The sequence below is a fragment of the Procambarus clarkii genome, chromosome 73 (genome assembly GCF_040958095.1).
Source record: "Procambarus clarkii isolate CNS0578487 chromosome 73, FALCON_Pclarkii_2.0, whole genome shotgun sequence".
Classification (NCBI taxonomy): Eukaryota; Metazoa; Arthropoda; class Malacostraca; order Decapoda; family Cambaridae; genus Procambarus; species Procambarus clarkii.
The window spans coordinates 20,900,839-20,928,755 of record NC_091222.1 but is presented as its reverse complement, the minus strand read 5'-3'; the positions used below and the strand labels follow the sequence as shown (position 1 = coordinate 20,928,755).

The 27,917-nt window shown below is 44.0% G+C and overlaps 1 protein-coding gene across 1 annotated transcript in view; it reads right to left on the bottom strand.

Annotated features, from left to right (window-relative positions):
* The window catches only part of LOC138356632 (integumentary mucin C.1-like), a 58,226-nt gene that overhangs the window by 12,872 nt on the left and 17,437 nt on the right, over nt 1–27,917 (bottom strand). Inside the window, exon 3 of the mRNA XM_069312822.1 lies at nt 7,418–7,443. Coding sequence (XP_069168923.1) covers nt 7,418–7,443 — 26 coding nt within the window. The remainder of the gene's footprint in view (nt 1–7,417; nt 7,444–27,917) is intronic.

Here is a 27,917-nt window from a genome sequence, read left to right as displayed (position 1 = left end):
CTACCTCAAAGAGGATAATTTGGTGTCTACACCCTAGTTATACCTGGTGGACTAACCTGCTGTACTATAAGATAAGGAACCTCATCAATGTATGTAGCTATTACTGTAGTTTGATTGGCTGCATATATATTAATATAATAAACCCCCCTAATGTGTAGAGGATCGATTTGTGAGATTAAGAGATTATTGCAGAAATACAGTCCACTTATCATTATACAAATTGCTATCGAAGTATATAAATTAACGTAAATATAAATTCATATAAATTAAATAAATATAAATCTCACAGGTCGGTTCCCACAACCCAGTCTCCCAATCTTTATGTACCCAATCTGAACATCTTTACCATTGTGATCATTGCTGTCTTATATGTGCTGCCAATCTGCTGTATGGTGTCTATTAACCTTGTTTAAATTACTAATCAAGCTGTCAATGTAATTAATCAGAGCTTTAATATAACAATGTGCTTTAATATACCTACTTATCTCTCTCATCTCATTTTTCTCTTGTAATGTATCTTTATCATTTATCAATTCTGATTGAAATTACCTACTTAAAATTATCTGCTAGATTAAGGACCTGCCCGAAACGCTGTGCGTACTAGTGGCTTTACAAGAATGTAAATACTGTACTATCCAATGTATTCTCACAAACCCAATGTACCTTCTTGTATATCTATAAATAAATAAAATAAATAAATAAATAAATATCAGCTGTTCTGGTAAATAAAAAGATCGGCTTGAGAATGGTCCAGGACGGACCGAAACGTCGTCGTCCCTTCAACTTTTAGTGTGTGGTCTGGTCAACATACTTCAGCCACGTTATTGTGACTCATCGCCTGCACTTGATTTCCACTCTTAATATTCTCGTGCGTTAACATCATCTAAATTAATTTACTCACACTATGAAATATCATTTACTACATCAAACCCCATACTATGACATATATTCGTCAACCACGTCTCCATCCATTCGGATCTCTGTTTGAAATATTATAATTTATACATGGAGTTCTAGCAATGGCGTGAGTGCGCATGCACCACTGGATGGGGGAGGCAGAGAGGGGAAGACTCGCCATATTATCTAGCTGGTATCAAGATGTTCAGAAACTGCATAGTTTACATCGATCAAATTTGAGAGCATCCGCCCTTCTGCGAGCTTCTGATCGAGTGCAACCTTCACAACTTACGAACCCCAAGTTCGGGAGTAATTTATTAAGTAGATTGAGTAATATTGGCCATTATTTCTTTGATTTACTTAATGTGCTGTCGTTATGTAGCAGATGATAAAATAACCCCACGCAAGTTCTGGGTTCGATCCCAGGCGCCGGCGAGAAACAATGGGTAGAGTTTCTTTCACCCTATGCCCCTGTTACCTAGCAGTAAAATGATAAAATAAACCCCCACGCAAGTCCTGGGTTCGATCCCAGGCGCCGGCGAGACACAATGGGTAGAGTTTCTTTCACCCTATGCCCCTGTTACCTAGCAGTAAAATAGGTACCTGAGTGTTAGTCAGCTGTCATGGGCTGCTTCCTGGGGGTGGAGGCCTGGTCGAGGACCGGGCCGCGGGGACACTAAAAAAAGAAGCCCCGAAATCATCTCAAGAAGAAGAAGTGCTGATCTTACTCTCCAATTTCTTTAGATTATGCGACTGAATGCACAAATATAGAATTTGAAGTGGAAATTACATAAGATTTGCCTTTCAGCGTGGAATTAAACCCGGGAGACGTGTTTCCGCACTCATGATCACGTGTTCCCATGGACAGCTGACTTGAGCAGGAATAAACGGGTTGACGCTGCCGGACATTATCTACGTTCAACTTTGGCAGTTAAGCTGTTTCTGTCTTACCTGTAGTTAGCTTTTTTGCCATTGATAATCATATATTATTCAATGTATGCATTTTTCATTAATAAGTATATATTAATATTATAGAATAACTCCCAAAGAGTGTGCATGGAAATGGCTCTAAATTTAATATAAATTTACAGTTCATTCAGCAAGATTTATTTTTATCTCATTTTTGCATTTATTCTAGGTGATCCATAAGCCACTGATTCTCTTAATTATTAACCCTTGTATGGCGTGTGGCTATTTAGCATGTGTCACTCACAGGCGCATACAAAAAAAAATATTTTTTCTTCTAAACCTGTTAACTTGTGTTCAGTGATCATGGGAATAATAATAAAAAAATCCTAAGTGGCATATGTTGCCGCTATAGGGCGGAGAAGTCTGGCAAAAAACAGGCGCTGACTCAGCGTGCATCCCAGACGGTCTGTTGCTCCCAGCTGTCAGGCAAGAGTGGCCACAAAGAGATAATTACCTAATTATTTCAATGTCTCTGATTGATTTTTCATGTTTTTTTTCTGTAATATTATTCAAGAGTGTGTAGTGTGATATATAATAAAATGAGTGAATCATCACTGTACTCAAAATTATGGTGTGCATATTGTTGATTCAATTATTATGTTCATCAAACAGTGAACAAATACTTTGTTGGTTATTAAACTATATACACAGGTTATATATAAGTATCTGCATGTTTTGTTCACCATGACGAACCACTAAGTTGGTATTATGAGTCAAAAAGCAGCAAGGACTGACGGCCACACTCCAGCCAGCCACTCCCTCCCTCAACACCCCACTCGCCCACATTCTCCTCCCACAATACTGTTTTTGCTTCTATTCACTATATACAGATGTTACATATCAGTATCTACATTCGTGTTCACCATATCGAACCCCTAAGTTGGCAGTGGCAGCCAGTGGCAGCCTGCCACTGGCTGCCACTTCTCCCTCCCTCCCTCAACTCATCTGACTCACCCACATTCTCCTCCCACAATACTGTTTTTGCTTTTATTCACTATAAACAGACGTTATATATAAGTATCTACATGTTTTGTTCACCACAACTGTACAGCTAAGCTGATAGTTAGTTCAGGCATTAAGAGACGTCGCTACACACAGTTGGCGGTTGCCTTCCTCACACATTCAAGGTCAGACGCACTAAAATTTCACCCCGAACAATACTGTTTGTGGTGTTATTACCCTATATACAGACGTTATATACAAGTATCTACATGTTTTGTTCACCAGAACTGTTCAACTAAGCCGGTATAATGCCCAAAGAGCATAGTGGCCACCACTACCAACATGACAAATCATGTAGATGTTGCTACCCCATCACCAAAATGGCTTCTTCCTCACACTTCTTTTGCTGTTATTACACTGTATATACACATTATATATAAGTATCTACATTCGTGCTCACCATAACGAACCACTAAGTTGGTATGCTGAGTGGTAGTGGCAGTGGCATACTGGCTGCCACTTCCTCCCTCACCTCACCACCTGACTTGCCACCATTCTCCCCCACCATACTGTTTTTGCTTTTATATACAGACATTACATGTAAGTATCTGCATGTTTTGTTCACCATAGCGAACAACTTAGCTGGTATAGTGAGTCCAGACAGTAAAAGGTGGTCACACAGAGTCAGCAGACATTGCAACCTCCCTCCCCACCAAGATTACTCCTTCCACTACAGCGTTAATTATCACAACAATCCTGCAATTATCAGAATCCTAGTCATTTTTATCACAGTCAGGGGTCTTCTGTAATAGTATCATCACTAAATAATAGCATGAACGTATATATTATGGCATTTTTAGGCGATGATGTGGTCACAAGCTGAACAGCAGAGCTGTGAGCTCATGCTGCGTGCATCAGGCTTGGTGGCTCACTCAGTACTGAGGCCCTCACACCTGGGAATTTGGTCCACGATTAAAAAAAATGAATGGCGTCTGTTTACAAGAGCCCTGAAGAAGGTGAGGTGAACCCCATGTACCCGTGGGCCGTTTAAATCTTGCGTAGTACTCCAATACATCATATGATGGGATGCGCATTTTATAGCAAGTCACTCAACACATCATATGATGTGTTGCACAACTTGGGGGTTAAACAATCGGTGCTATTTTAGGTTCCTGTTCTATATTTACCTATACATTTTTGTAGTATTGTGTCAGCAGGTCAAACATTGCTGTTTACTTATTTGTGCATTTACTTGCAATAAATACACAAATAAAAAGCCATTTTGGCCAGGCTTAACCCTCAAACCGCTAGGGGCCCAAATGGAATTAACACCCACAGGCGCAAAAAAAAAAAATCCAAAAAATTCTTTCGTCTTATAGAAGTGTTCATTTTTGTTCCCTGATCACGGAAAAAATAACAAACAAATCGTAGGTGGCATATTTTAGCCGCAATAGGGTAGGGAAGTCTGGCAAAAAAGGGGCGTTGGCAAAGTTTTCGCCAGACGAGGTCTACTTCGCCCGAGCTGTCAGTCGGCAGTTGCCACAAATATATTACTGTATTACCTAATTATTTCAATGCCTCTGATTGATTTTTTCTTAGTTTTTTTTGCAGTAATATTATTCCGTACAGTGAATTGTGGTATATTTATATAATAAAATGTGTGAATCGTCACTGTACTCAAAATTATGGTGTGCATATTAGTGATTCAATTATTATGTTCATAAAACAATAAACAAATAGGTTTGCTGTTGTTACACTATATACACAGGTTATATATAAGTATCTGCATGTTTTGTTCACCATAACGAACTACTAAGTTGGTCTTGTGAGTCAAAAATCAACGAGGAGTGACCGCCACACATCAGCCAGCCACTCCTTCCCTCAACAACACCTCACTCGCCCTCATTCTCCTCCCACAATACTGTTTTTGCATTTATTCACTATACACAGACGTTATATATACGTATTTACATGTTTTGTTCACTATAACTGTACATCTAAGCTTGGTGAGTAAAGGCAGAAAGACGTAGCTATTCACACAGTCAGCTGGTGACGGCCGCCCTCAAGGCCAGACGCACAAATATTTCTCCTCCAACAATATTGTTTGTGGTGTTATTACGCTATATACACACATTATGTATAAGTATCTACCTGTTTTATTCACCATACCTGCACAAATAAGCTGGTATGGTGCCCAAAGACCATAGTGGCCACCAGTAAACAAAATGACAAGTCGTGCAGACGGCACATCTCCCTCACCAAAATGGCGGCTCCCAACCTACTCCTCTTGCTGTGATCTCACCCTATACACACGTTATATATAAATATCTACATTTGTGTTCACCAAAGCGAACCACTAAGCTGGTATGGTGAGTGCAGTCAATAAAAGGTAGCCACACACAGTCAGAAGACGACGTCACAACCCTCATTCCCACAGCCTTACTCCTCCCTCCATGGAGCACAGCGCTAAATATCACCACAATCCTGCTATTATCAGAATCCTGGTCAGTTTTATCACAGTCAGGGTCTTCTATAATACTATTATCGCTAAATAATAGCAGTATCATGTATATTATGACATTTGTGGGCGATGCTGTGGTCAAAAGCTGAACAGCGGTGCTGTGAGCTCATGCTGTGTGCGCCAGGCTTGGTCGCTTGCTCAATACTGATGCTCTAACACCCAAGAATGTTGGCCTGGATTTTTTTTCTAGGTGGCATCTGGCAACTATCGATCGTGGCTGTACTATAGCTGCCCCTATCTCAGGCGGGGCGTTTAAATTATAGTGCTAGACACGAAAGCATATATAAATGCTGTGCGCGATTTCGGTTTTGTCACTGATATTATATATATATGATATGCGCGGTTTAAGGGTTAAGGGTTAAATGAGCGTGCAGACGCTGCTGCTGAAGCAACTATCCGCACTTGTCCCATCTCCCGTAAAGGTATTCCTTATTCTGACTTTTACTCAGTTAGTCATTCCCCCATCCTTGCCCATTGGCAGGGTTGTTGGTCTTCTGTTACTGGTAACAAACTGCGTGCTCTTAAGAGTAATGTGTCCCCATGGTCTTCCTACCACCGTAATCGGCAATGGGGAAACGGCTCTGTTGAGGTTGCGTATTGGCCATACACGCTTAACTCATGGGCATTTAATGGAGCACTGCCCTGCTCCTTATTGTCCAGACTGCATTGTCCCTCTTACTGTTGTGTATATCCTTGTTGAATGTCCTGACTTCCAGGGCGACATTTGTCTTGCTTCCCGATCGTCCCTCGATAGAATTCATTGTGAATCGGATACCTTTGATATCGTTCACCTTATATGTTTCTGTTCTCATATTGGCATTCTTAACAATATTTCGCGCCCTCTGACTATTCCGCACATTTGAAGGTGCTACATAGCCTTCTGGGCATGGTGCCTTCTTTTGACAATTGCTTACCTATTTCTTTATGTGTGCGCGTGATATCCAAACCCCTGTAAATATAACTGATATCAACAAGAGCATGGCTGATTTTGAAAGAGAAATTGACAACATGCCCATGTACTCAGCTCCAGGTCCAGATTCATGGAATTCGATATTTATAAAGAAATGCAAGGTAACAGTAGCACTGTCACTCAGTGTAATGTGGAGGAAGAGTTTGGATATGGGGGGGGGGTGAATACCAGATGTGCTTAAATCAGCAGACATAACCCCTCTACACAAGGAAGGGAGCAAAGCATTTGCAAAGAATTATAGACCAGTTGCAATAATTGTCCCACATAATAAAAGTATTTGAGAGAGTGATAAAGAGTCAGGTCACCAGTTTCATGGAGACCAATGACCTCCCTATTCCAGGCCAACTTGGATTTAGAGCAGGAAGATCGTGCCTCTCACAGCTACTTGACCATAACGACAAAGTCATTGAGGCATTAGAAGAAAAATAGAATGCAGATATGGTATAAACGGACTTCACAATGGCATTCGATAAATGTGTCCATGGAGTGATAGCACACAAAATGAGGTCATTGGGAATAGCCAGTAAAGTAAGGTGCTCGATACTCAGTTTTCTGTCGAACAGAACACAAAGAGCAACAGTGAACCATATAAAATCGAGTTCAAATGCAGTTAAAAGCTCTGTACCTTAGGGTATGGTCCTTGCACCACTGCTTTTCCTCATTCTCATATCAGATATAGACAAAAATACGAGTCACAGCTTCATATCATCTTTTGCAGATGACACAAAAATCAGCATGAAAATTTCCCCTGCTGAAGACCTTGAAAAAACTACAAGCAGATATTAATAAAGTTTTTGACTGGGCAACAGAAATACCATGATGTTTAGCAGTGATAAATTCCAGGTACTCAGGTATGGTAAAAATGAAGACCTTAAACATAATACAGGGTACAAAACACAATCAAATCTGTCCATAGTAGGAAAGCAGCATGTAAAGGATTTGGGAATAATGATGTCTGACGACCTAATGTTTAGAGAGCATTACAAAACAATTATTGCGTCAGTCAGAAAAATGATGGGATGGATTACGAGAACGCTCATATCTAGGGATCCCATCACAATGGTTGTACTATTCAAATCACTTGTACTGTCCTATCTTTAGTACTGCTCAGTACTTACTTTCCCCTTCAGAGTAGGAGAGATTGCTGAAATAGAGGGCATATTGAGATCATATACGGAATACATAGATGCAATAAAGCACCTAATTTATTTGGATCGTCTCAAAGATCTCCAAATGTACTCACTAGAAAATAGACGAGTGAGATATCAAATAATGTTCACGTGGAAAATACTGGAGGGATAGATCCCAAATCTACACAGTAACTAACAAGATTCTGGCGTGAACGACATGGAAGAAAATGCAGAATAGAGCCAGTGAAGAGCCAAGGGTGCCATAGGCACAATCAGAGAACAGTGTAAAAACATCAGAGGTCCACGGTTGTTCAACATCCTCCCAGCGAGTATAAGAAATAATGCTGGAACAACTGTGAACATCTTCAAGAGAAAACTAGATAATTTTCTTCAAGAAGTGCCGGAACAAGTGGGCTGTGGTGGATGTGTGGGCCTGCGGGCCACTTCAAGCAACAGACTGTTAAACCAGGCGCTCAAAAGTCAAGCCTGGCCTCGGGCCGGGCTTGGGGAGTAGAACTCCCAGAACCCCATCAAGCAGGTATTGTATTGGATACACCAGTTGTATTCCCATTGTATGATTCCATTGTCTGGATACACCAGATGTATTCCATTTTATGATTCCATTGGTTTCATTTTGTGCTTTGTGATTCATATTGTCTACCTATAATGAGTTATGTGGAGTCGTCTGCATAGCATATGGTCAGTGACTTGATATGTGTGGTGTCGTTGCTTTATATTTCCGTCCATTGTTGATCGTCAGTTGCCAGTAGCAGATTGTTGCTTGCTTATTGGTAAATGACTTGGAATGTTTGGTGTCGTGGCATTATAATTCCATCCATTGCAGATCGTCAATTGTCAGTAGCTGATTGCTTCTTACTTATTGATAAGTGAAAGCAGTTTGGTCATGGGAAATGTGCAGACATATGTGTACCAGCTATCAGTGTTAAGGTAGTGTACCAGCTATCAGTGCTGAGGTAATGTACCATCTATCAGTGTTAACCACCGTGCTGCGCCGAGTTTGTGAAATTCCCCCGGTGCGCATAAAATAAAGTGTTCCCAAGTTTTTTTTCTTCATAAAATGATAAATTCCCTTCCCTGAAAATTTCTATGTAAAAATAAATACCAAATTCCACTTACTTTGGCTGTGGGGATGTGGACAATGTGCACTGTGACATCATCAGGGCCTGGTCGCTCATGCATGAATCGCCCAGACACGGTCGCGCGGGCCATTCAAGCACCGGGTGTAGCCACAAATATATTTTAAATTATTTGTTTCTATATTTCCAATGCAGTTTTTTTTATCGAATATGATGCATAATTGTGTCCTTTACAATATGTATACAGTAGAACATTCATAATGTTCAATGGAACTGTGATACATGTGTCAGTAACCTGTCTACAATAAATTTATTTATTTATTTATTTATTTAGCATATACAAGAATGTACATAAGGAATGTGAGGATACAATTATGGTAATTACAGTCTTGTAAAGCCACTAGCACGCGCAGCGTTTCGGGCAGGTCCTTAATCTAAGAAAATTTTAAGGAGGTAAATACTTGCAAAATTTATAGACAAAAAAATGATAACAGATTACATGGAATGAAAAAAAAAAAAAGATGAGAGAAAATTATAGGTACAGTATATTAAAGCACATAGGTAGCTATGATTGATTGCAATGACAGCTTAAAATGGTAGTTGACAACAAATTGGTAGGCACAATACAGCAGAAACAATATAAGATTGATTGCAATGACAGCTTGAATGGTAGTTGACAAAAATTGGTAGTCACAATACAGCATATGGCTAGCACATAAAAGAAGACAGCAATGAACACAATGATAAGGTTGTTTGATATTACATAAAAATTAGGAGATTGGGTACCACTAGGTACAGAGCAAATTAAAGCTCAGTGTAGGAAACTAAATAGATGAAGTTAGGTACTTTTTGGTTTTGCTTTTAAATAAGGCAAAAGTTTTACAGTTTTTCAATTCACTAGGGAGTGAGTTCCATAGACTAGGTCCCTTAATTTGCATAGAGTGTTTACACAGATTAAGTTTGACCCTGGGGATATCAAAGAGATATTTATTTCTGGTGTGGTGATAATGGGTCCTATTACATCTGTCCAGGGAGAGTTTCAGAGCATGGTTTGCATTTAAGAACAGGGTTTTGTAAATGTAGTTGACACAAGAGAATGTGTGGAGGGAGTTAATATTTAGCAAGTTTAGAGATTTAAACAAGGGAGCTGAGTGTTGTCTGAAAGCAGAGTTAGTTATTATTCTGATAGCAGATTTTTGCTGTGTGATGATGGGCTTAAGATGGTTTGCAGTGGTAGACCCCCATGCACAGATACCATAATTAAGATAGGGGTAGATTAGTGCATAATATAGTGAGAGGAGAGCAGAGTTAGGAACATAATATCTGATTTTGGAGAGTATACCAACTGTCTTAGAGACTTTCTTAGTTATGTGTTGAATGTGGGTGCTGAAGTTGAGTCTCTTGTCTAGGAATAGGCCAAGAAACTTGCCATCATTTTTATTACTGATGTTAATGTTGTCTATCTGTAGCTGAATTGCATTTGATGATTTGTTTCCAAATAAGATGTAGTAAGTCTTTTCGATGTTTAATGTTAGTTTGTTCGTTGACATCCATAAGTGGACTTTTTTTAATTCATTATTCACAACATTATTTAGTGTATGTGGGTTGAGGTTTGAGTAGATAAGGGTAGTATCGTCAGCAAACAATATAGGTTTGAGAATATTAGAGACATTAGGCAGATCGTTTATATATATAAGAAATAGAAGAGGTCCTAAGATGCTGCCCTGTGGCACTCCAACGGTAATTGGTAGAGTGGAAGAAGTTGTATCATTGATGGTTACATATTGGTGTCTGTCACTAAGATAGGATCGGATGTAGTCAAGGGCAAGGCCTCGGATTCCATAATGCTGGAGTTTAAATAAGAGGTAGTTGTGATTAACAGTATCAAAGGCTTTTCTTAGGTCAATGAAGAGTCCAATCGGAAACTCATTTTTGTCAAGGGCTGAGTAGATAATGTCAAGGAGACTAATGATTGCATCATTGGTACTCTTTTGGGACCGGAAGCCAAACTGGCAGGGGCTGAGTATGTCGAATTTTACGAGGTAGGAATAGAGCTGTTTGTAAATAATTTTTTCAAATATTTTTGATAGAATGGGTAGATTTGATATTGGTCTATAATTGTTTATGTCCGCCGGATTGCCTCCTTTATGGACTGGCGTTACTCTTGCTTTTTTGAGGATATCAGGGAAGGTGTGACACTCTATAGATTTGTTGAACAGTAGTGCTATGGGTGGGGCAAGGGCATGGGAGGCTCTCTTGTACACAATGGACGGAATTTCACTGGTGTTCCCTGCCTTGGTTTTTAGAGAGTGTATGATGGACACAACATCTGCCGGGCTGATTGGTGAAAGGAGAAGAGAGTTTGGATAGCTGCCTGAGAGATATGTGTTAATATGTGTCTGAGTCTGTGGGATTTTACTGGCAAGATTAGCACCAACCGATGAAAAGAAACTATTAAATTCATTTGCCATTTCTAAATCAGTTGACGGTATATCCCCATCCTTGTAGAGTTTTATTTGGTTATGTGAGTGTTGTTTAGTTCCTAGGATACTAGAGATAGTTTTCCAAGTGTTTTTCATGTTACCTTTTGCTTCATTGAATCTATTCACATAATATGCAAGTTTTGCCTTTCTTATGATACTGGTAAGCATTGATGAGTACCTTTTAGCTACTTCCCTTGAAACTAGGCCAATCCTAACTTTCTTTTCATATTCATGTTTCTTGTTGATTGAGTTGAGAATGCCATTTGTGAGCCATGGATTGTTTAATCTTTTGTCAGTTACTTGCTTTGTAAGAAGGGGACAATGAAGGTTGTAGAGGCTTAGAGTTTTGGAGAGGAAGAGGTTAGCTAATGAATTTATATCATGGGTATTAATGAATTCAGAATCCCAGTTAATATTGTGAAGTGCCTCTGTAAGATTGTCTAAAGCTGATTCACTGTGTAGCCTAAATGAAAATTTCTTGCTTTTTGGTGGTGTTATGTCCATGTTCGCTATGAGAAAGGTAGGATAGTGGTCAGTTGTTCTGTCGTAGATTATACCAGATACAAGGGGAGCTGTTATGTTTGTCCATATGTGGTCCAAGGTAGTGGCTGATGTTTGAGTGACTCGGGTAGGTTTGGTGATAGTGGGGATTAGCATACAGGAGTTCATGCTGTTAAGGAAATAGTCAACTTGAGAGCAGTTTTGTTGACCCAGGTCAATATTAAAGTCTCCTCCCAGAATGATGTGGTTTTTGTTGAGATTGTTGTTTATAATAAGATTCCTTAGGTTGTCTGAGAAAGAAGCTATGTTAGTATTAGGAAATCTATAGATGGCTCCAATAGTCAAAGAGGATTTAAGGGATTTAATTGTAAACTGAGCAAAAGTATATTCACAGTAGTCATCTCTGTCACTAATAACACTGTTGCAGATAAATGTATCTCGGTAATATATAGCTGTGCCACCACCTTTTTTATTAGGCCTACAGTTATGAATGGCTTTATAACCAGCTAAGTTGAAGAGTTGGGTATAGTCTTTATTTAGCCAAGTTTCTGTTAAAATAATGAACGATAGGTTAGTACCTAGTGCTGTGAGTAGTGCATTTAAATCGTCAAAATGTTTACCAAGTGATCTAACATTTTGGTTATAAACTGATAGACAGGTGCTATTTTGGAGTTTGTTTTTAGCCTGGTGTGCTGTGAAATACTTACAATAATGATGATCAATGTGCTGGTTGGTATAGATATGAGACAGAAGATTTTGATCAGGATCAATATCAGTGTGCATAGAGATGCAGAGGGATCACGATACAAGATACACGATAAAGCAAAACACAAGAATAAAAGCAGATACAATAAAATAGTAACAATTTAGAAGTAAAATAAAGATCCAATAGATAGCCAGGGAGGACACAGAAGTTACATAAAATAAAACACAAAAAATCAGTAGAGACTGACAATATAAATGTAAAATAAAAAATAATAAGAAAAATAATAATAATCATAAAAAAATGATCTTGAAGATAATTAGCTTAGTAATGGTTAATTAACAGGGTAATAAAAAGCCCTAGGTTTAGTGACAAGGGGATTAACTAAGAACAAATAATTAAGAGTATAAAACAGGCAAAGATGACAAACAAAAAATAAAGTAAAAATTAAAATAAAAATAAAAATAAACACCTTTGGAAAGGAAAGGCAGAGCTTAAGTACACTTTGGTTGTATGTGAGACTACAAATTATGTTCTGGTTATTCAGCTGATATCCCACAGTCATCCAGGAAAGAAGTGAGGTGTGCCTCAGTGGTTATGACATAAGTTTTTCCAGAGTCAGTCTTCCTAGCTATTATTTTACCATCGCGCACAAAACAATGTTTAATAGCAGTGGATCTATTGCGAATTCCACGTAGTTTAAATAAGAGATTTTGTCTGAATCTGGTAAGACATTCGTTCACATAAACCTTGGATTTCCTAGCGACTGCAGCAGTGATAAGGTCTGACTTGCGGGAGCAGCTATCCAACTTCACGCGTATCCTTCTGTTGTTTGCACCAGATGATTTGGTACCCACTCTATAAGCTGACTTAATGTCTCTTGCTTCGATTGAATAATTCAACTTAGTACGCAATTCCTGGATCACGATGGCAGTACAGTCTTCTCTGTCAGTTTCATGGGGAAAATCCTGTGATGAGATGATGACAGAATCAAGGAGCTTAAGTTGGTCTGATTCGTCTTGGGTTGCAGTTTGTTGCTGTTGTAGGGAGTTAAAGTGGTTCTCTAACTTTTGTAACATCTCTTCTTGCTTCTTAAAGGTTTCTGCTGGTTTAAAGTTAGTAACCGAGATCCGAAGAGAGCTTAATTCATGTTCGAGGTGGCCGACTCTGGCAGACAGATCTTGGTTAGCCTTGTGCATTGCCAAAGCATCACTCTGAAGCTTCATTATCAGGTCCGACTGCTCTCGGATTATAGACTTTTGGTCATCATGTATTTGAGTCAATAATCTGAGCCATGGATTATCAGCGGGAAATGTTTATTGTTGAAATGTTTATTGTTGCAATATTACTTGTTAAAAATCCACTAAAATTACAACATGTACAGTTTCCCACACAATTTACACAGTAACACACTGTATTACACACTCAGTACTTCGGAAGTGAGTAATAATCAACGAAGTAGCCCATGGTACACAGCGCGACTTCGCTCTCAGTGCACCAGGTACAGATAAATTTTTGCTTCCTGTTTCTTCATTCTGTGTGCTTGGAAATAACGCACTCACGTATACCCTGAGTGAATATGTATACCCTGCGTATTTAGGTTGTATGTAGCCAAGCTTGTAAAGCATAAGGTAGTATTGAAAAGATTATAGGAAAAGAGCAATTTGTTAGGTAGTCTTGAAAAGATCGCTGTGCATAGTCCCACACAGGAAGAGATTCAGCTTGCCTCAAAGAGTGTCTGTCAGTCAGGAAGAGATTTAGGTATTCTTGAAAAGATTTATAGAAAACACCACAATGGAAGCCGCAAACACTGTTCACCTATGCTACTTGTATCAGATGCATCATCACTGAACGTAGAAAACGATTCATCTATGTATCATCTAAATATATTGGAGATAGCATAAGATTGCAAGGGTGACGCTCATAGCTACAACTGGATATGCTCGCTGTATCGTCCTCATAGGTGCTGTATAACTTGCATCCGACCTTTGTGTTAGGTCCTTATTGCGCCTAGCTTCACCAATATTATGACCCTTATGTTCTTCAAACAATAAGGTTTGAATTTCACGGACAGAGCGTTTTCTTTCAACACCGCGTCGGACAGGTATTTGGGAGCCAGAGGCGCGTGCACCACCCATGGTTGCTCACCCAGCCAGCAGCCCTGAACACTGATTCATAATTTATTTTATTAACTAGCTGTACCCGGCCACGCGTTGCTGTCGCTTAGCAACGCATGTGCATTGCTAAGCAACAGCAACCCTCCCCCTGTCTCCCAGTCCTCCCCACCATTTCCTCCTCCCCCGTCCACTCGTCCCCCCAACCATTCCTCACTCCCCCCCCCCAACCATTCCTCACTCCCCCCCCCAACCATTCCTCTCACTCCCGTCCCTCATGCTCCCAACCATTCCTCGCTCCCCCGTCCCCTCATCCTCCCAACCATTTCCTCCCTCCCCAAACCCTATGTCCTCCTCACCATCCACCACTCCATCATTCCCTTGTCCTCCTAACCATTCCCCACTCCACCGTCTCCTTGTCCTCTCCACCATCTCCCACTCCCACGTCCCCTCGTCCTCCCCACCATCCCCCACTTCCCTGTTCCCTTGTCCTCCCCCATCAATCTCCGTTCCCCTGTCCCCTTGTCCCCACCATATCATGAGGTTATCTTGAGATGATTTCGGGGCTTTTAAGTGTCCCCGCGGCCTGGTCCTCGACCAGGCCTCCACCCCCAGGAAACAGCCCGTGACAGCTGACTAACACCCAGGTACCTATTTTACTGCTAGGTAACAGGGGCATAGGGTGAAAGAAACTCTGCCCATTGTTTCTCGCCGGCACCTGGGATCGAAACCAGAACAACAGGATCACAAGTCCAGCGTGCTGTCCGCTCAGCTGACCGGCTCCCAATCCCCAACTCCCCTGTCCCCTCGTCCTCCCCACCATCCCTCATTCCCTCATTCGATGCATTCCCAAATGATCTGATGTTCCCCATCAGAAAATTGGAAACATCAAATGATCTGATGTTCCCATCACTGAAATATAAGAAAAACAATTACAAAACGAAATGAAAACAATTAAAAAATAATAAAATAAACTGTACTCACGAAATGAACGGTATGGTAAACAACATAGCTCAGTTCCAATATCACACAAAATAATTAAATAAAAGTGAAAATAAATCGAAATGAATGAAAATTTATATTGTCAATGCAAACGAAAACATTGAAATGGAATTGTACCATATTTAGTATAGTGTGTGTGGCTCTTACGTGTAACAGATGGCGCTGTTTCTTAAAAAAAAAAATGTTTTTACCTATCACAGGTGTGGCATCTACATAGTAGGTATATATATGCCACATACTTATACTTACAAAATGAACAGTATGGTGAACAACACAGCTCAATTCCAACACAATGTCACACAAAATAATTCCATAAAAATTAAAATTACCACTACACCAGTGTCCGTGGTGTAGTGGTACGACACTCGCCTGGCGTTCCGCAAGCGCTTTGTCATGGGTACGTATCCTGGCCGAGGAGGATTTACTGGGCACAAATCCTTAACTGTATACTCTGTTTAACTCAACAGCGAAATGTGTACTTGGTTGTAAAAACGATTCTTCGCGGTGGGGATCGTATTCCAGGGACCTGCCCGAAACGGTACGCGTACTAGTGGCTGTACAAGAATATAACAACTCTTGTATATATATATAAAAAAAAAAAATAAATCGAAATCTATGAAAATTAAATTTATCAATGCAATTGGAAATATTGAAATGGAATTGTAACATATTTAGTCTAGCATGTGTGTTGCTATTACGTGATACAGATGGCCCTGTTTTTTTAAAACTTTATTAACCAAACACGAGCCAGAGTCGTCTACACAAGTGAACGACTGAGTTTCAATGATTTTCGTTCACCGATTTGTGGCACACACATCTTTGTAAATTAACTTAAAGGCTGAAGCATGAATAGCTAGCTAATGTGGTGAAATCTTCCTATATACATTTTCTGTGATGAAACAAGATGAGTGAGGGTGGACAGACAAGATAAGACAAGACAGACAAGATAAGACAGACAAGACAAGGTGGACAGACGTTTCTGCCCGAAACGCTGCACGTACTAGTGGCTTTACAAGACTGTAATTACCATATTTGTATCCTCACATTCCTTATGTACATTCTTGTATATGAATAAATAAATAAATAAATAATAAATAAACAAGGGAATACTGTACAGTAAACCTCACTTTAAAGTGAGGTTTCATTCACTTTTGTCTGTGTTGTCATAGTTCAGTGACCCATGACTTTGAACGTTTCACATTATTAAATCCTTTCTAAAACTGGTGTTTTAATAACTCTTTATTAAAACAATTAAACTAAACTAAATAAAATAAAATATATACTGTAATATTTTTTTTTTTTGAGATATATACAAGAGTTGTTACATTCTTGTACAGCCACTAGTACGCGGAGCGTTTTGGGCAAGTCCTTAATCCTATGGTCCCTGGAATACGATCCCCTGCCGCGAAGAATCGTTTTTTCATCCAAGTACTTATTTTACTGTTGCGTTAAACAGCGGCTACAGTTAAGGAATTGCGCCCAGTAAATCCTCCCCGGCCAGGATACGAACCCATGACAAAGCGCTCGCGGAACGCCAGGCGAGTGTCTTACCACTACACCACGGAGACTGTGAATATGATAGATATCTGCTGTTTGAGAAATTATTTACGTTACTGGCGGCATAACTCCAACACGAGGGGACGGGTCTAATCCCTGTCCACACAACACCATGCTTGTTTTGTTCGATTTTGTCGCCACAGTTCAGTGATCTACAGCTTTAAAATAATAAAATTAATAAATCAGTTCCAGTCAGTATTTTTATAGCTCTTATTACCGTAATAATGCTGCAAAACTAAATATGTAACCCAAAAATATATAATTTGATGTAAATCGAATATTTGAGAGAAATTTATGTTACTGGAAATCGAACACAACACCAGGCGTGTTTTGTTCGATTTCGTTGCCACAGTTCAGTGACCTACGGCTTCGAAATAATAAAATTAATTAATCAGTTCCAAAATATGTATTTTTTATTGCTCTTATTATTGTAATATTGTTGCTAAACTAAATATATAACCCAAAATATATAATTTGATGTAAATGGAATATTTAAGAGAAATTTATGTTACTGGAACTGGCTTAAACACCAGCCTACTGAAGGGTGTACGTATAGACTTAGTCTGCGTTCGTACAGTATGCACCTAGTGCCCTTAGCTTTGTCTGCGATTGACGTACAGTATTTATCCGCCGGTGTCAGAATAATTGTGGAATTGACCATTTTTTTACTACAGCTCTTTGGTTATAAAACAAAATGTCTCAGGGGCTTACTAATAGTGCCTTATTAATGCCAAAAATTAAGCAATATTTTGCAAGAAGTAGTAGCAGAAAATAAACCAGCACGAGAACAGCCGTACCCAACACAAGAACAGCTGTACCAAGCACAAGAACAGCCGTACCTAGCACGAGAACAGCCGTACCCAGCAAGAGAACAGCCGTACCAAGTACGAGAACAGCCATACCAAGTACGAGAAAAGCCAAACCCAGCACGAGAACAGCCATACCCAGCACGAGCACAGTTGTACCCAGCACTGATACAACAGCAGCCAGCACCAGCTCAGAAGCAGCTGAAGCCACAGCAGCAGCGAGCACCTGCAAAGCTGATGCAAATATCTAAAAACATCGTGTGTGGCGTGAACAGTAAGAACAAGTGTTAAATTTAAGTGTGTACACAGTGTTAAAATTAATGTTGCAGTAATTTTAGTGTACAATAGTTTTCATAAACTGTATTGTAGTACTCAACATACAGCAGAACTACTTTTAATCAACACAGTGCTAACGGCATAATGCACTACAGTACGTATTTAATGTAGAGCATTCACAACTTCACGAAACTCCAACAATAAGGTAAATTTATGAATTACAGTATTTTTTAGTAGAGAAGTAATATATAGGTACAGTATGTAATATGATAATGCATTTTTATTGTGTACAAGAAAAAAAAGACACTGACACAAACGCCTCCTGAAGGTCACCTCTTGCATGCTCCAACGAACTGGGGTTGGTCCCATATAGTACATTGAATCGAGGTTGTACTGTATACAGTGGTACCTCGGAATGCGAGTGTCCCTGAATACGAGTTTTTCGAAAAACGAGCAGGATTTGCTCGGAAAATTTGCTTCGGAAGGCGAGGGTGTTGATACACATACAGGCCGACCTAGCACGTGATTATACGATGATCGCCTCTCAGTTTACCAGTGCCTCGCGCCCAGTGACTATCCCGCCTAAATTCTTCACCAGGATTTTCAGTGTTTTGTTGGATTTTTGGCCATTTGACCATAAAAGGTGTCATTATATATATCTCACAATGGGTCCCAAGAAAGCCAGTGGTAAGGATCAAGGCAAGAAAGCGCATGTAAGGATGACAATAGAGGAAAAACAAGAGATCATTCGGAAGCATGAAAATGGTACACGTGTTGTTTTACCTCCTAACTGCGCCAACTGAGTATTCTCGGTCGCGGGAAACTGCTCCAACCGAGAAAACTGTTTTTTATTTTTCGGTTCCAATTCTAATTGTGTACGAGGTTGGTTGTGTACGAAATGAACTTTTAGGAACGCCAGTGAGAGGCAGCCATCTTGGAAAAAATTCCCAGAATGCCCTAGGGCTGCTGGCTGGGTTAGTACTGAATGAACAACCATGGGTGGCGCACGCGCCTCTGGCTCCCAAATACCTGTCCGACGCGGTGTTGAAAGATAAGTCTCTGTCCGTGAAATTCAAACCTTATTGTTTGAAGAACATAAGGGTCATAATATTGGTGAACCTAAGTGCAATAAGGACCCAACACAAAGGTCGGATGCAAGTGGTACAGCACCTATGAGGGCGATACAGCGAGTATATCCAGTTGTAGCTCTGAGCATCACCTTTGCAATCCTATGCTATCTACAATTTAGTTAGATGATACATAGATGAGTCATTTTCTGCGTTCAGTGATGACGCATCTGATACAAATAGCATAGGTGAACAGTGTTAGCGGCTTTCATGATGGTGTTTTCCATAGATATTTTAAAGAATACCTGAATCTCTTCCTAACTGACGGACACTCTTTGAGGCTAGCTGAATCTCTTACTGACTGACGGACACTCTTGAGGTAAGTTGAATCTCTTCCTGTGTGGGACCATACAAATCGATCTTTTCAAGACTACCTTACAAATTGATCGTTTCCTATAATCTTATCAATACTACCTTATGCTTTATAAGCTTGGCTACATACAACCTACAAGTAATAAAGCCAAGGGTGTATGTGAGTGTATTATTTGCAAACACCCAGAATGAAGAAACAGGAAGCGAAAATTTATCTGTACCTGGTGCACTGAGAGCGAAGTCGCGCTATGTACCATGGGCTACTTCGTTGATTATTACTCACTTCCGAAGTACTGAGTATGTAATACAGTGTGTTACTGTGTAAATAGTGTGTGAAACTGTCCATATTGTAATTTTAGTGAATTTTTAACAGGTAATATTGCAACAATAAGCATTTATTGTAGACACATTACTGACACATGTATCACAGTTCCATGGAACATTATGAATGTTCTACTGTATACATATTGTAAAGGACACAAATATGCATCATATATGATAACAAAAAAACAACCTCATTGGAAGTCTGTAAAACAAATAATTGAAAAAATATTTGTGGCAACACCCGGTGCTTGAATGGCCCGCGCGACCGTGTCTGGGCGATTCATGCATGAGCGACCAGGCCCTGATGACGTCACAGTGCACCTTGTCCATGTCCCCACAGCCAAAGTAAGTGGAATTTGGTATTTATTTTTACATAGAAATGTTCAGGGAAGGGAATTTATCATTTTACAAAGAAAAAATAATTTTTGGGAACACTTTATTTCATGCGCACAGGGGGAATTTCACAATAAACTAGGTGCAACATGGTGGTTAAGTTTGTAGGCAGTACAACAAAGCCACGTCAATGATATGCACTATACTTAGCAAGAAAAAGGACATTATGAGAGCTAAAGTGGCTAAAGGCATAAGAACAATCACGAAACAAAGACCTCAAATACTTGAGGAAGTGAAAAAGTTGTTATTAATTTGGATACACAACAAGGAGTTAGCGGGTGATAGTGTTTCAGAGGCCATCATTTACGAGAAAGCCAGTGTACTGCACGAAGACCTTGTAAAGAAAACCCCTGGAACGAGTGCAGATATGATAGACTTTAAGGCAAGCAGGGGGATGGTTTGAAAAATTTAGAAAAAGAAGTGGTATCAAAAGTGTTGCGAGGCATGGGGAGGCTGCCAGCTTAAAGAAAAAACAGCCTACCAATGTTATATCACAGAAAACGAATTTATCATAAACTAATGTATTTGTCTTATAATATGGAAATGCATTCATATAATAGATAACAATATGAATAGCCAAATTTCTGTGAATCCCCTACCATGTTGGAATCTGTGGAAATGAATGAGCAAATGTGCTGGCTGACTGAAGGCGCCGAAGGTAACCACATTGGTTTTATTTTGGATACAAATGTCCATGGAGATTCAGAATGGAAACAATTATAGTTGAGCATGAAGAGGAGTTTAAGAATCTGTGGAGAGAGTGATGGATACAGCCTTGACAACTATACTTCAGAGAATGTAAACATCTAAGAGTCATTAGAAATATGTGTAGAATAATAAACCCTACATTGTTTGAGTTAGGGAAAACACCATTTGTAATATAGATACTGTTCTTAAAGATTCCCCCATTTTGCACCCGTAAGATAACATATAAGATTTTAAGGGTTGACGAATGTTAATCTTCTTGTTTGATAAACTGTGCACTTGAGACACAGTTAATAAGAACACGCCAATATATAAGACAACAAAACGTTTTCAGATTGTTTCACACCACTTTCTAGCAACATTTACAATTTATATAAATTATTTTACAATAATACATAAATTTTATATTTAAACATGATATTGTCGTTTAGTGGAATGCATAAGGAGTCAAATTGTGTTAAAAAGAGCGATTTTTAGAAAATTTGGAAAACTCCTTTTTTTTCATCATAGAATAACTAAATGTATTTTGAAGGTTTCATTCAGCCATTAAATATCATTCACAATTTATTAATGAATTTTACAAAAAACACCATAAATTTTATATTTAAACATGTAAAAACTATTTGTAATACATTAGGAACAAAATAGTTCTAGAAAAAACATTTATTATAAAACCTATATGTGTTTAGACTTTTGAATTAAAAGTTTCTCAAATGCTCTCCTGCACCATTCTCAACGCAAGTTATTCCTAAACTCATGGGAAGAGATAGATGAAAGTTTTTGGAACGTTTTGTGTTTGCTGGGAGGGGGACTAACACAGCCGTGGATGGACTAACACGGCCGTGGGGGACTAACACAGCCGTGGGGGGACTAACACGGCCCTGGGGGACTAACATGGCTGTAGGGGGACTATCACGGCCCTGGGGGACTAACATGGCCATGGGGGGACTAACACGGCCCTGGTGGACTAACACGGCTATGGGGGACTAACACGGCTGCGGGGGGACTAACATAGCCCTGGGGGACTAACATGGCTGTGGGGGGACTAACACGGCCCTGGGGGACTAACACAGCCGTTGACAACTAACACGGCCGTGGGGGGACTAACACAGCCGTGAAGGACAAATACAGCCTTGGGTGGATAAACACGGACGTGGGGGGAATAACACGGCCCATGGGGACTAACACAGACGTAGGGGGACTAACACGGCTGTGGGTGGAATAACACGGCCGTGGGTGGACTAACATGGCCGTGGGGAACTAACACGGCCGTAGGGGGACTAACACGGCCGTGGAGGGACTAACACGGCTGTGGTGAGACTAACACAGCCGTGGGGAACAAACACGGCCGTGGCGGGACTAACACGGCCGTGGGGGAACTAACACGGCCGTGAGGGACTAACACAGCCTTAGGGGGATTAACACGGCCATGGGGGACTAACACACACGTGGGGGACTAACACAGCCGTGGGGGACTAACACAGCCATGGGGGGACTAACATGGCTGTGGAGGGACTAACACAGCCAAGGGGGACTAACACAACCATTGGGGGATTAACACAGCCATGTGGGGGTAACACGGCCGTGGTGGGATTAACACAGCCGTGGGGGGACTAATACGGCCGTGGTGGGATTAACACAGCCGTGGGGGGACTAATATGGCCGTGAGGAGACTAACACAACCGTTGAGGACAAACACGGCACTGGAGGGACTAACACAGCCGTGGGGGGACTAACAGGATGGAGGGGGACTAACACAGCCCTGGAGGACTAACACGGCCGTTGGGGACTAACACATCCGTGGGGAGACTAACACAGCCGTGGGGGAGTAACGCAGCTGTTGGGGGACTAACACAGCGGTGGGGGACTAACACAGCCGTGGGGGACTAACACAGCCATGGGGGGACTAACATGGCCATAGGGGGTGTAACACAGCTGTGGGGGACTAACACGGCCGTGGGGGGACTGACACAGCCGTGGAGGGACTAGCACAGCCGTGGGGGGATTAACACTGCCGTGGGGGAGTAACATGATCATGGGGGCATTAACACGGACGTGGGGAAGTAACACGGCCGTGGGGGAGCAGCCGTGGGAGGATTAACACGGCCGTGGGGGAGTAACACAGCCATGGTGGGATTAACACTGCTGTGGAGGAGTAACATGGCCCTGGAAGACTAACAAGGCCATGGGGGGCTAACATGACGGTGGGGGACTAACATAGCCCTGGGGGACTAACACAGCCTTAAGGGACTAACACATCCGTGAGGGGACTAACATGGCCATGGGGGGATTAACACTGCCCTGGAGGACTAACACGGCCCTGGTTGACTAACACGGCCGTGGGGGACTAACACAGCCGTTGGGGGAATTAACACGGCCGTGGGGGGACTAACAGAGCCCTGGGGGAGTAACGCAGCCGTGGGGAGACTAACACAGTAGTGGGGGACTAACATGACCGTGGGGGAGTAACACAGCCGTGGGGGACTAACACATCCGTTGGGGGATTAACACGGCCGTGGCGGAGTAACACGGCCGTGGGGGGATTAACACGGCAATGGGGGAGTAACACAGCTGTTGGGGATTAACACGGCTGTGAGGGAGTAACGCGGCCGTGGGGAGACTAACGCAACCGTGGGAGGACTAACACAGATGTGGGGGACTAACACAGCCGTGAGGGGACTAACACAGCCGTGTGGAGACTAACACAGCCGTGGGGGACTAAAACAGCCGTAGGGGACTAACACAGCCGTGGGGAACTAACACGGTCGTGGGGGACTAATACAGCAGTGGGGGACTAACACAGCCATTATGCGACTAACACGGCCGTGGGGAGACTGACAAAGCCCTGGGGGGACTAACACGTCCGTGGGGACTAACACGGCCGTGGGGGGACTAACACGGCCGTGGCGAACTAAAACAGCCGTGGGGGACTAACACAGCCGTGGGGGGACTAACACGGCAAAGGGGGACTAACACAGCCGTGTGGGGCCGAACACGGCCGTGCGGGACTAACACAGCCGTGGGGGACTAACACGCCCGTTGGGGGACTAACACGGCTGTGTGGGGACTAACACGGCCCTGGGGGGACTAACACAGCTTTGGTGGACTTACACAGCCGTGGATGGACTAACACGGCCGTGGGGGAATACCACAGCCGTGGATGGACTAACACGGCCCTGGGAAACTAACACGGCTGTGTGGGCATTAACACGGCCTTAGGGGACTAACACAGCCGTGGAGGACTAACTCGGCTGTGGGGGTACTAACCAGGACTTGGGGGACTAACACATCCGTGGGGGACTAACACAACCGTGGGGGACTAACACAGCTGTGGGTGGATTAACTCGGCCGTGGGGGGACTAACACAGCCGTGAGGGATTAACACGGCCGAGGGGGGACTAACATTGCCCTAAGGGACTAACACGGACGTGGGGAGACAAACACGGCCCTGGGGGACTAACACGGCCCTGGGGGATTAACACGGCCCTGGGGGACTAACACGGCTGTGTGGGATTAACACAGCCGTGGGGGATTAACACAGTCGTGCGGGAGTAACGCGGCTTTGTGGGACTAACACAGCCGTGGAGGGACTAACACAGCCGTGAGGGGACTAACATGACAGTGGGGGACTAACACAGTCGTGGGTTACTAACACGGCCCTGGGGGGCTAACACAGCAATGGGGGAATAGCACAGCCGTGTAGGGACTAACACAGCCGTGAGGGGACTAACACGGACGTGGGGGACTTATATAGCCGTGGTGGGACTAACATGGCCGTAGGGGACCAACACGGCCGTGGGGACTAACGCAGCCGAGTGGGGACTAACACAGCCATAGGGGACTAACACAGTCATGGGGGGACTAACACAGCAGTGGTTGACTAATACAGCCATGGGAGACTAACACAGCTGTGGGGGGACTAACACAGACATGGGTGGGGGACTATCACAACTGTGCAGAGATTAACACGGCCATGTGGGAGTAACACGGCCGAGGTGGGACTAACACAGCCGTGGAGGACTAACACGGCCATGGGGAGAATAACACAACCGTGGGAGATTAACACGGCAGTGGAGGGACTAACACGGCCGTGGGGGGACTAACATGACGGTGGGGGACTAACACGGTCCTGGGGGACTAACACAGCTGTGAGGGGACTAACATGACGGTGGGGGATTAATACAGCCCTGGGGGACTAACACGTCCGTGGGGGGACTAACACGTCCGTGGGGGGACTAACACGGCCGTTGGGGGACTAACTCGGCCCTGGAGGACTAACACGGCCCTGGGGGACTAACACGGCCGTGGGGGACTAACACAGTCGTGAGGGGATTAACACAGCCGTGATGGGACTAACATGGCCCTGGGGGAGTAACACAGCCGTGGGGATAACACGGCTGTATGGGGATTAACAACCGTGGGGGAGTAACACGGCCGTAGGGGGATTAATCCGGCTGTGGGGGAGTAACATGGCCGAGGGGGGACTAACACGGCCGTAAGGGGACTCACACAGCCGTGGTGGTACAAACACAGCCGTGGGGGGATTAACACGGCCGTGGGCGGACTAACACAGCCGTGGTGGGACAAACACGGCCGTGGGGGGATTAACACGGCCGTGGGGGAGTAACGCGGCCGTGGGAGGACTAACACAGCCGTGGAGGGACTAACACGGACAAGGGGTACTAACACAGCCGTGGGGGGACTAACACGGCCGTTGGGGGACTAACTCGGCCCTGGAGGACTAACACGGCCCTGGGGACTAACACGGCCGTGGGGGACTAACACAGTCGTGAGGGGATTAACACAGCCGTGATGGGACTAACATGGCCCTGGGGGAGTAACACAGCCGTGGGGGACTAACACGGCTGTATGGGGATTAACAACCGTGGGGAGTAACACGGCCGTAGGGGATTAATCCGGCTGTGAGGGAGTAACATGGCCGAGGGGGACTAACACGGCCGTAAGGGGACTCACACAGCCGTGGTGGTACAAACACAGCCGTGGGGGGATTAACACGGCCGTGGGCGGACTAACACAGCCGTGGTGGGACAAACACGGCCGTGGGGGGATTAACACGGCCGTGGGGGAGTAACGCGGCCGTGGGAGGACTAACACAGCCGTGGAGGGACTAACACGGACAAGGGGTACTAACACAGCCGTGGGGGGACTAACACGGCCGTGGGGTGACTAACACGGCCTTGGGGTACTAACACAGCCGTGGGGGAATAAACACGACCGTGGGAGACTAACACAGCCGTGGGGGACTAACACGGCCGTGGGGTACTAACACAGCCGTGAGGGGATTAACACGGCAGTGAGGGAGTAACACGGCCGTGGTGGGACTAACACTGCCGTGGGTGGACTAACACATCCGTGGGAGGACTAACACAGCCGTAGGGGACTAACATAGCAGTGGGGGACTAACACAGCCGTGAGGGGACTAACACTGCCGTAGGGACACTAACACAGCCGTGGGGGACTAACACGGCCGTGGGGGACTAACACAGCCGTTGGAGACTAACACAGACGTGGGGGACTGAAAGAGCCGTGGGGGACTAACACAGTGGTGGGGAACTAGCATGGCCGTGGTGAACTAACACAGCTGTGGGGGGGGACTAACACAGCCATTGGGGGGACTAACACAGCCGTGGGGGACTAACACGGCCAAGGGGAGACTAATACAGCCGTTGGGGAATAACACAGCCGTGGGAGACTAACACAGCCGTGGGGGACTAACACAGCCGTGGGGACTAACACAGCCGTGGGTGGACTAACACGGCCGTTGGGGACTAACATGGACGTGTGGGGATTAACACGGCCCTGGGGGACTAACACGGTCGTGGTCGACTAACACTGCACTGGGGGACTAACACAGCCGTTTGGGGACTAACACGGCCTTGGGGGTCTAACATAGCCGTGGGGGACTAACCCGGCCTTGGGGGTCCTAACACAGCCGTAGGGGACAAATACAGCCTTGGGGGGACTAACACAGCTGTGGGTGGACTAACACGGCCGTGGGGGGACTAACACGGCCGTGGGGGAATAACACGGCCATAGGGGGGAATAACACAGCTGTGGGGGGACAAACACGGCCGTGGGGGGATTACACGGCCGTGGAGGAGTAACGCGGCCGTGGGAGGACTAACACAGCCGTGGGGGGACTAACACGGCCATGGGGTACTAACACAGCCGTGGGGGGACTAGCACAGCCGTGGAGGGGATTAACACAGCCGAAGTGGACTAACACGGCCGTGGGGGGATAAATCGTCCGTGGGGGACTAACACTTCCGTCGGGGGACTAAGACGGCCGTGGGGGCACTAACATGGCTATGGGGGACTAATACGGCTGTGGGGGGACTATCACGGCCGTGGGGACTAACACAGCCTGGAGGACTAATACGGCCGTGGGGGACTAACACAGCCGTGGGGGACTAACACGCCTTGGGGGACTAACACGGCCGTGTGGGACTAACACAGCCGTGGAGGACTAATACGGCCGTGGGGGACTAACACAGCCGTGGGGACTAACACGCCTTGGGGGACTAACACGGCCGTGTGGGACTAACACAGCCGTGGAGGACTAATACGGCCGTGGGGACTAACATGGCCGTGGAGGGTCTAACACGGCCATTGGGAACTAACACGGCCGTGAGGGGACTAACACATCCGTGGGGGACTAACGCGGCCAAGGGGCACTAATACAGCCGTGGGGGGACTAACACGGCCATGGGAGACTAACACAGCCGTGGGGACTAACACAGCTGTGTGGGACTAACACAGCCGTGGGTAGATTAACACGGCCGTTGGGGACGAACACGGCCGTGGGGGGACTAACACGGCCCTGGGGGACTAACACGGCGTTTGTAGACTAACACGGCCGTGCGGGGACTAATACGGCTATGGGGGACTAACACGGCTGTAGGGGGTCTAACACGGCCGTGGGGAAACTAACACGGCCGTGGGGGGGGGGGGAGGCTAACACGGACGTGTGGGACTAACACAGCTGTGGGGGACTAACACGGCCGTGGGGGGAAAACACGGCCCTGGAGGACTAACACGGCCCTGTGGGGACTAACACGGGCGTGGGG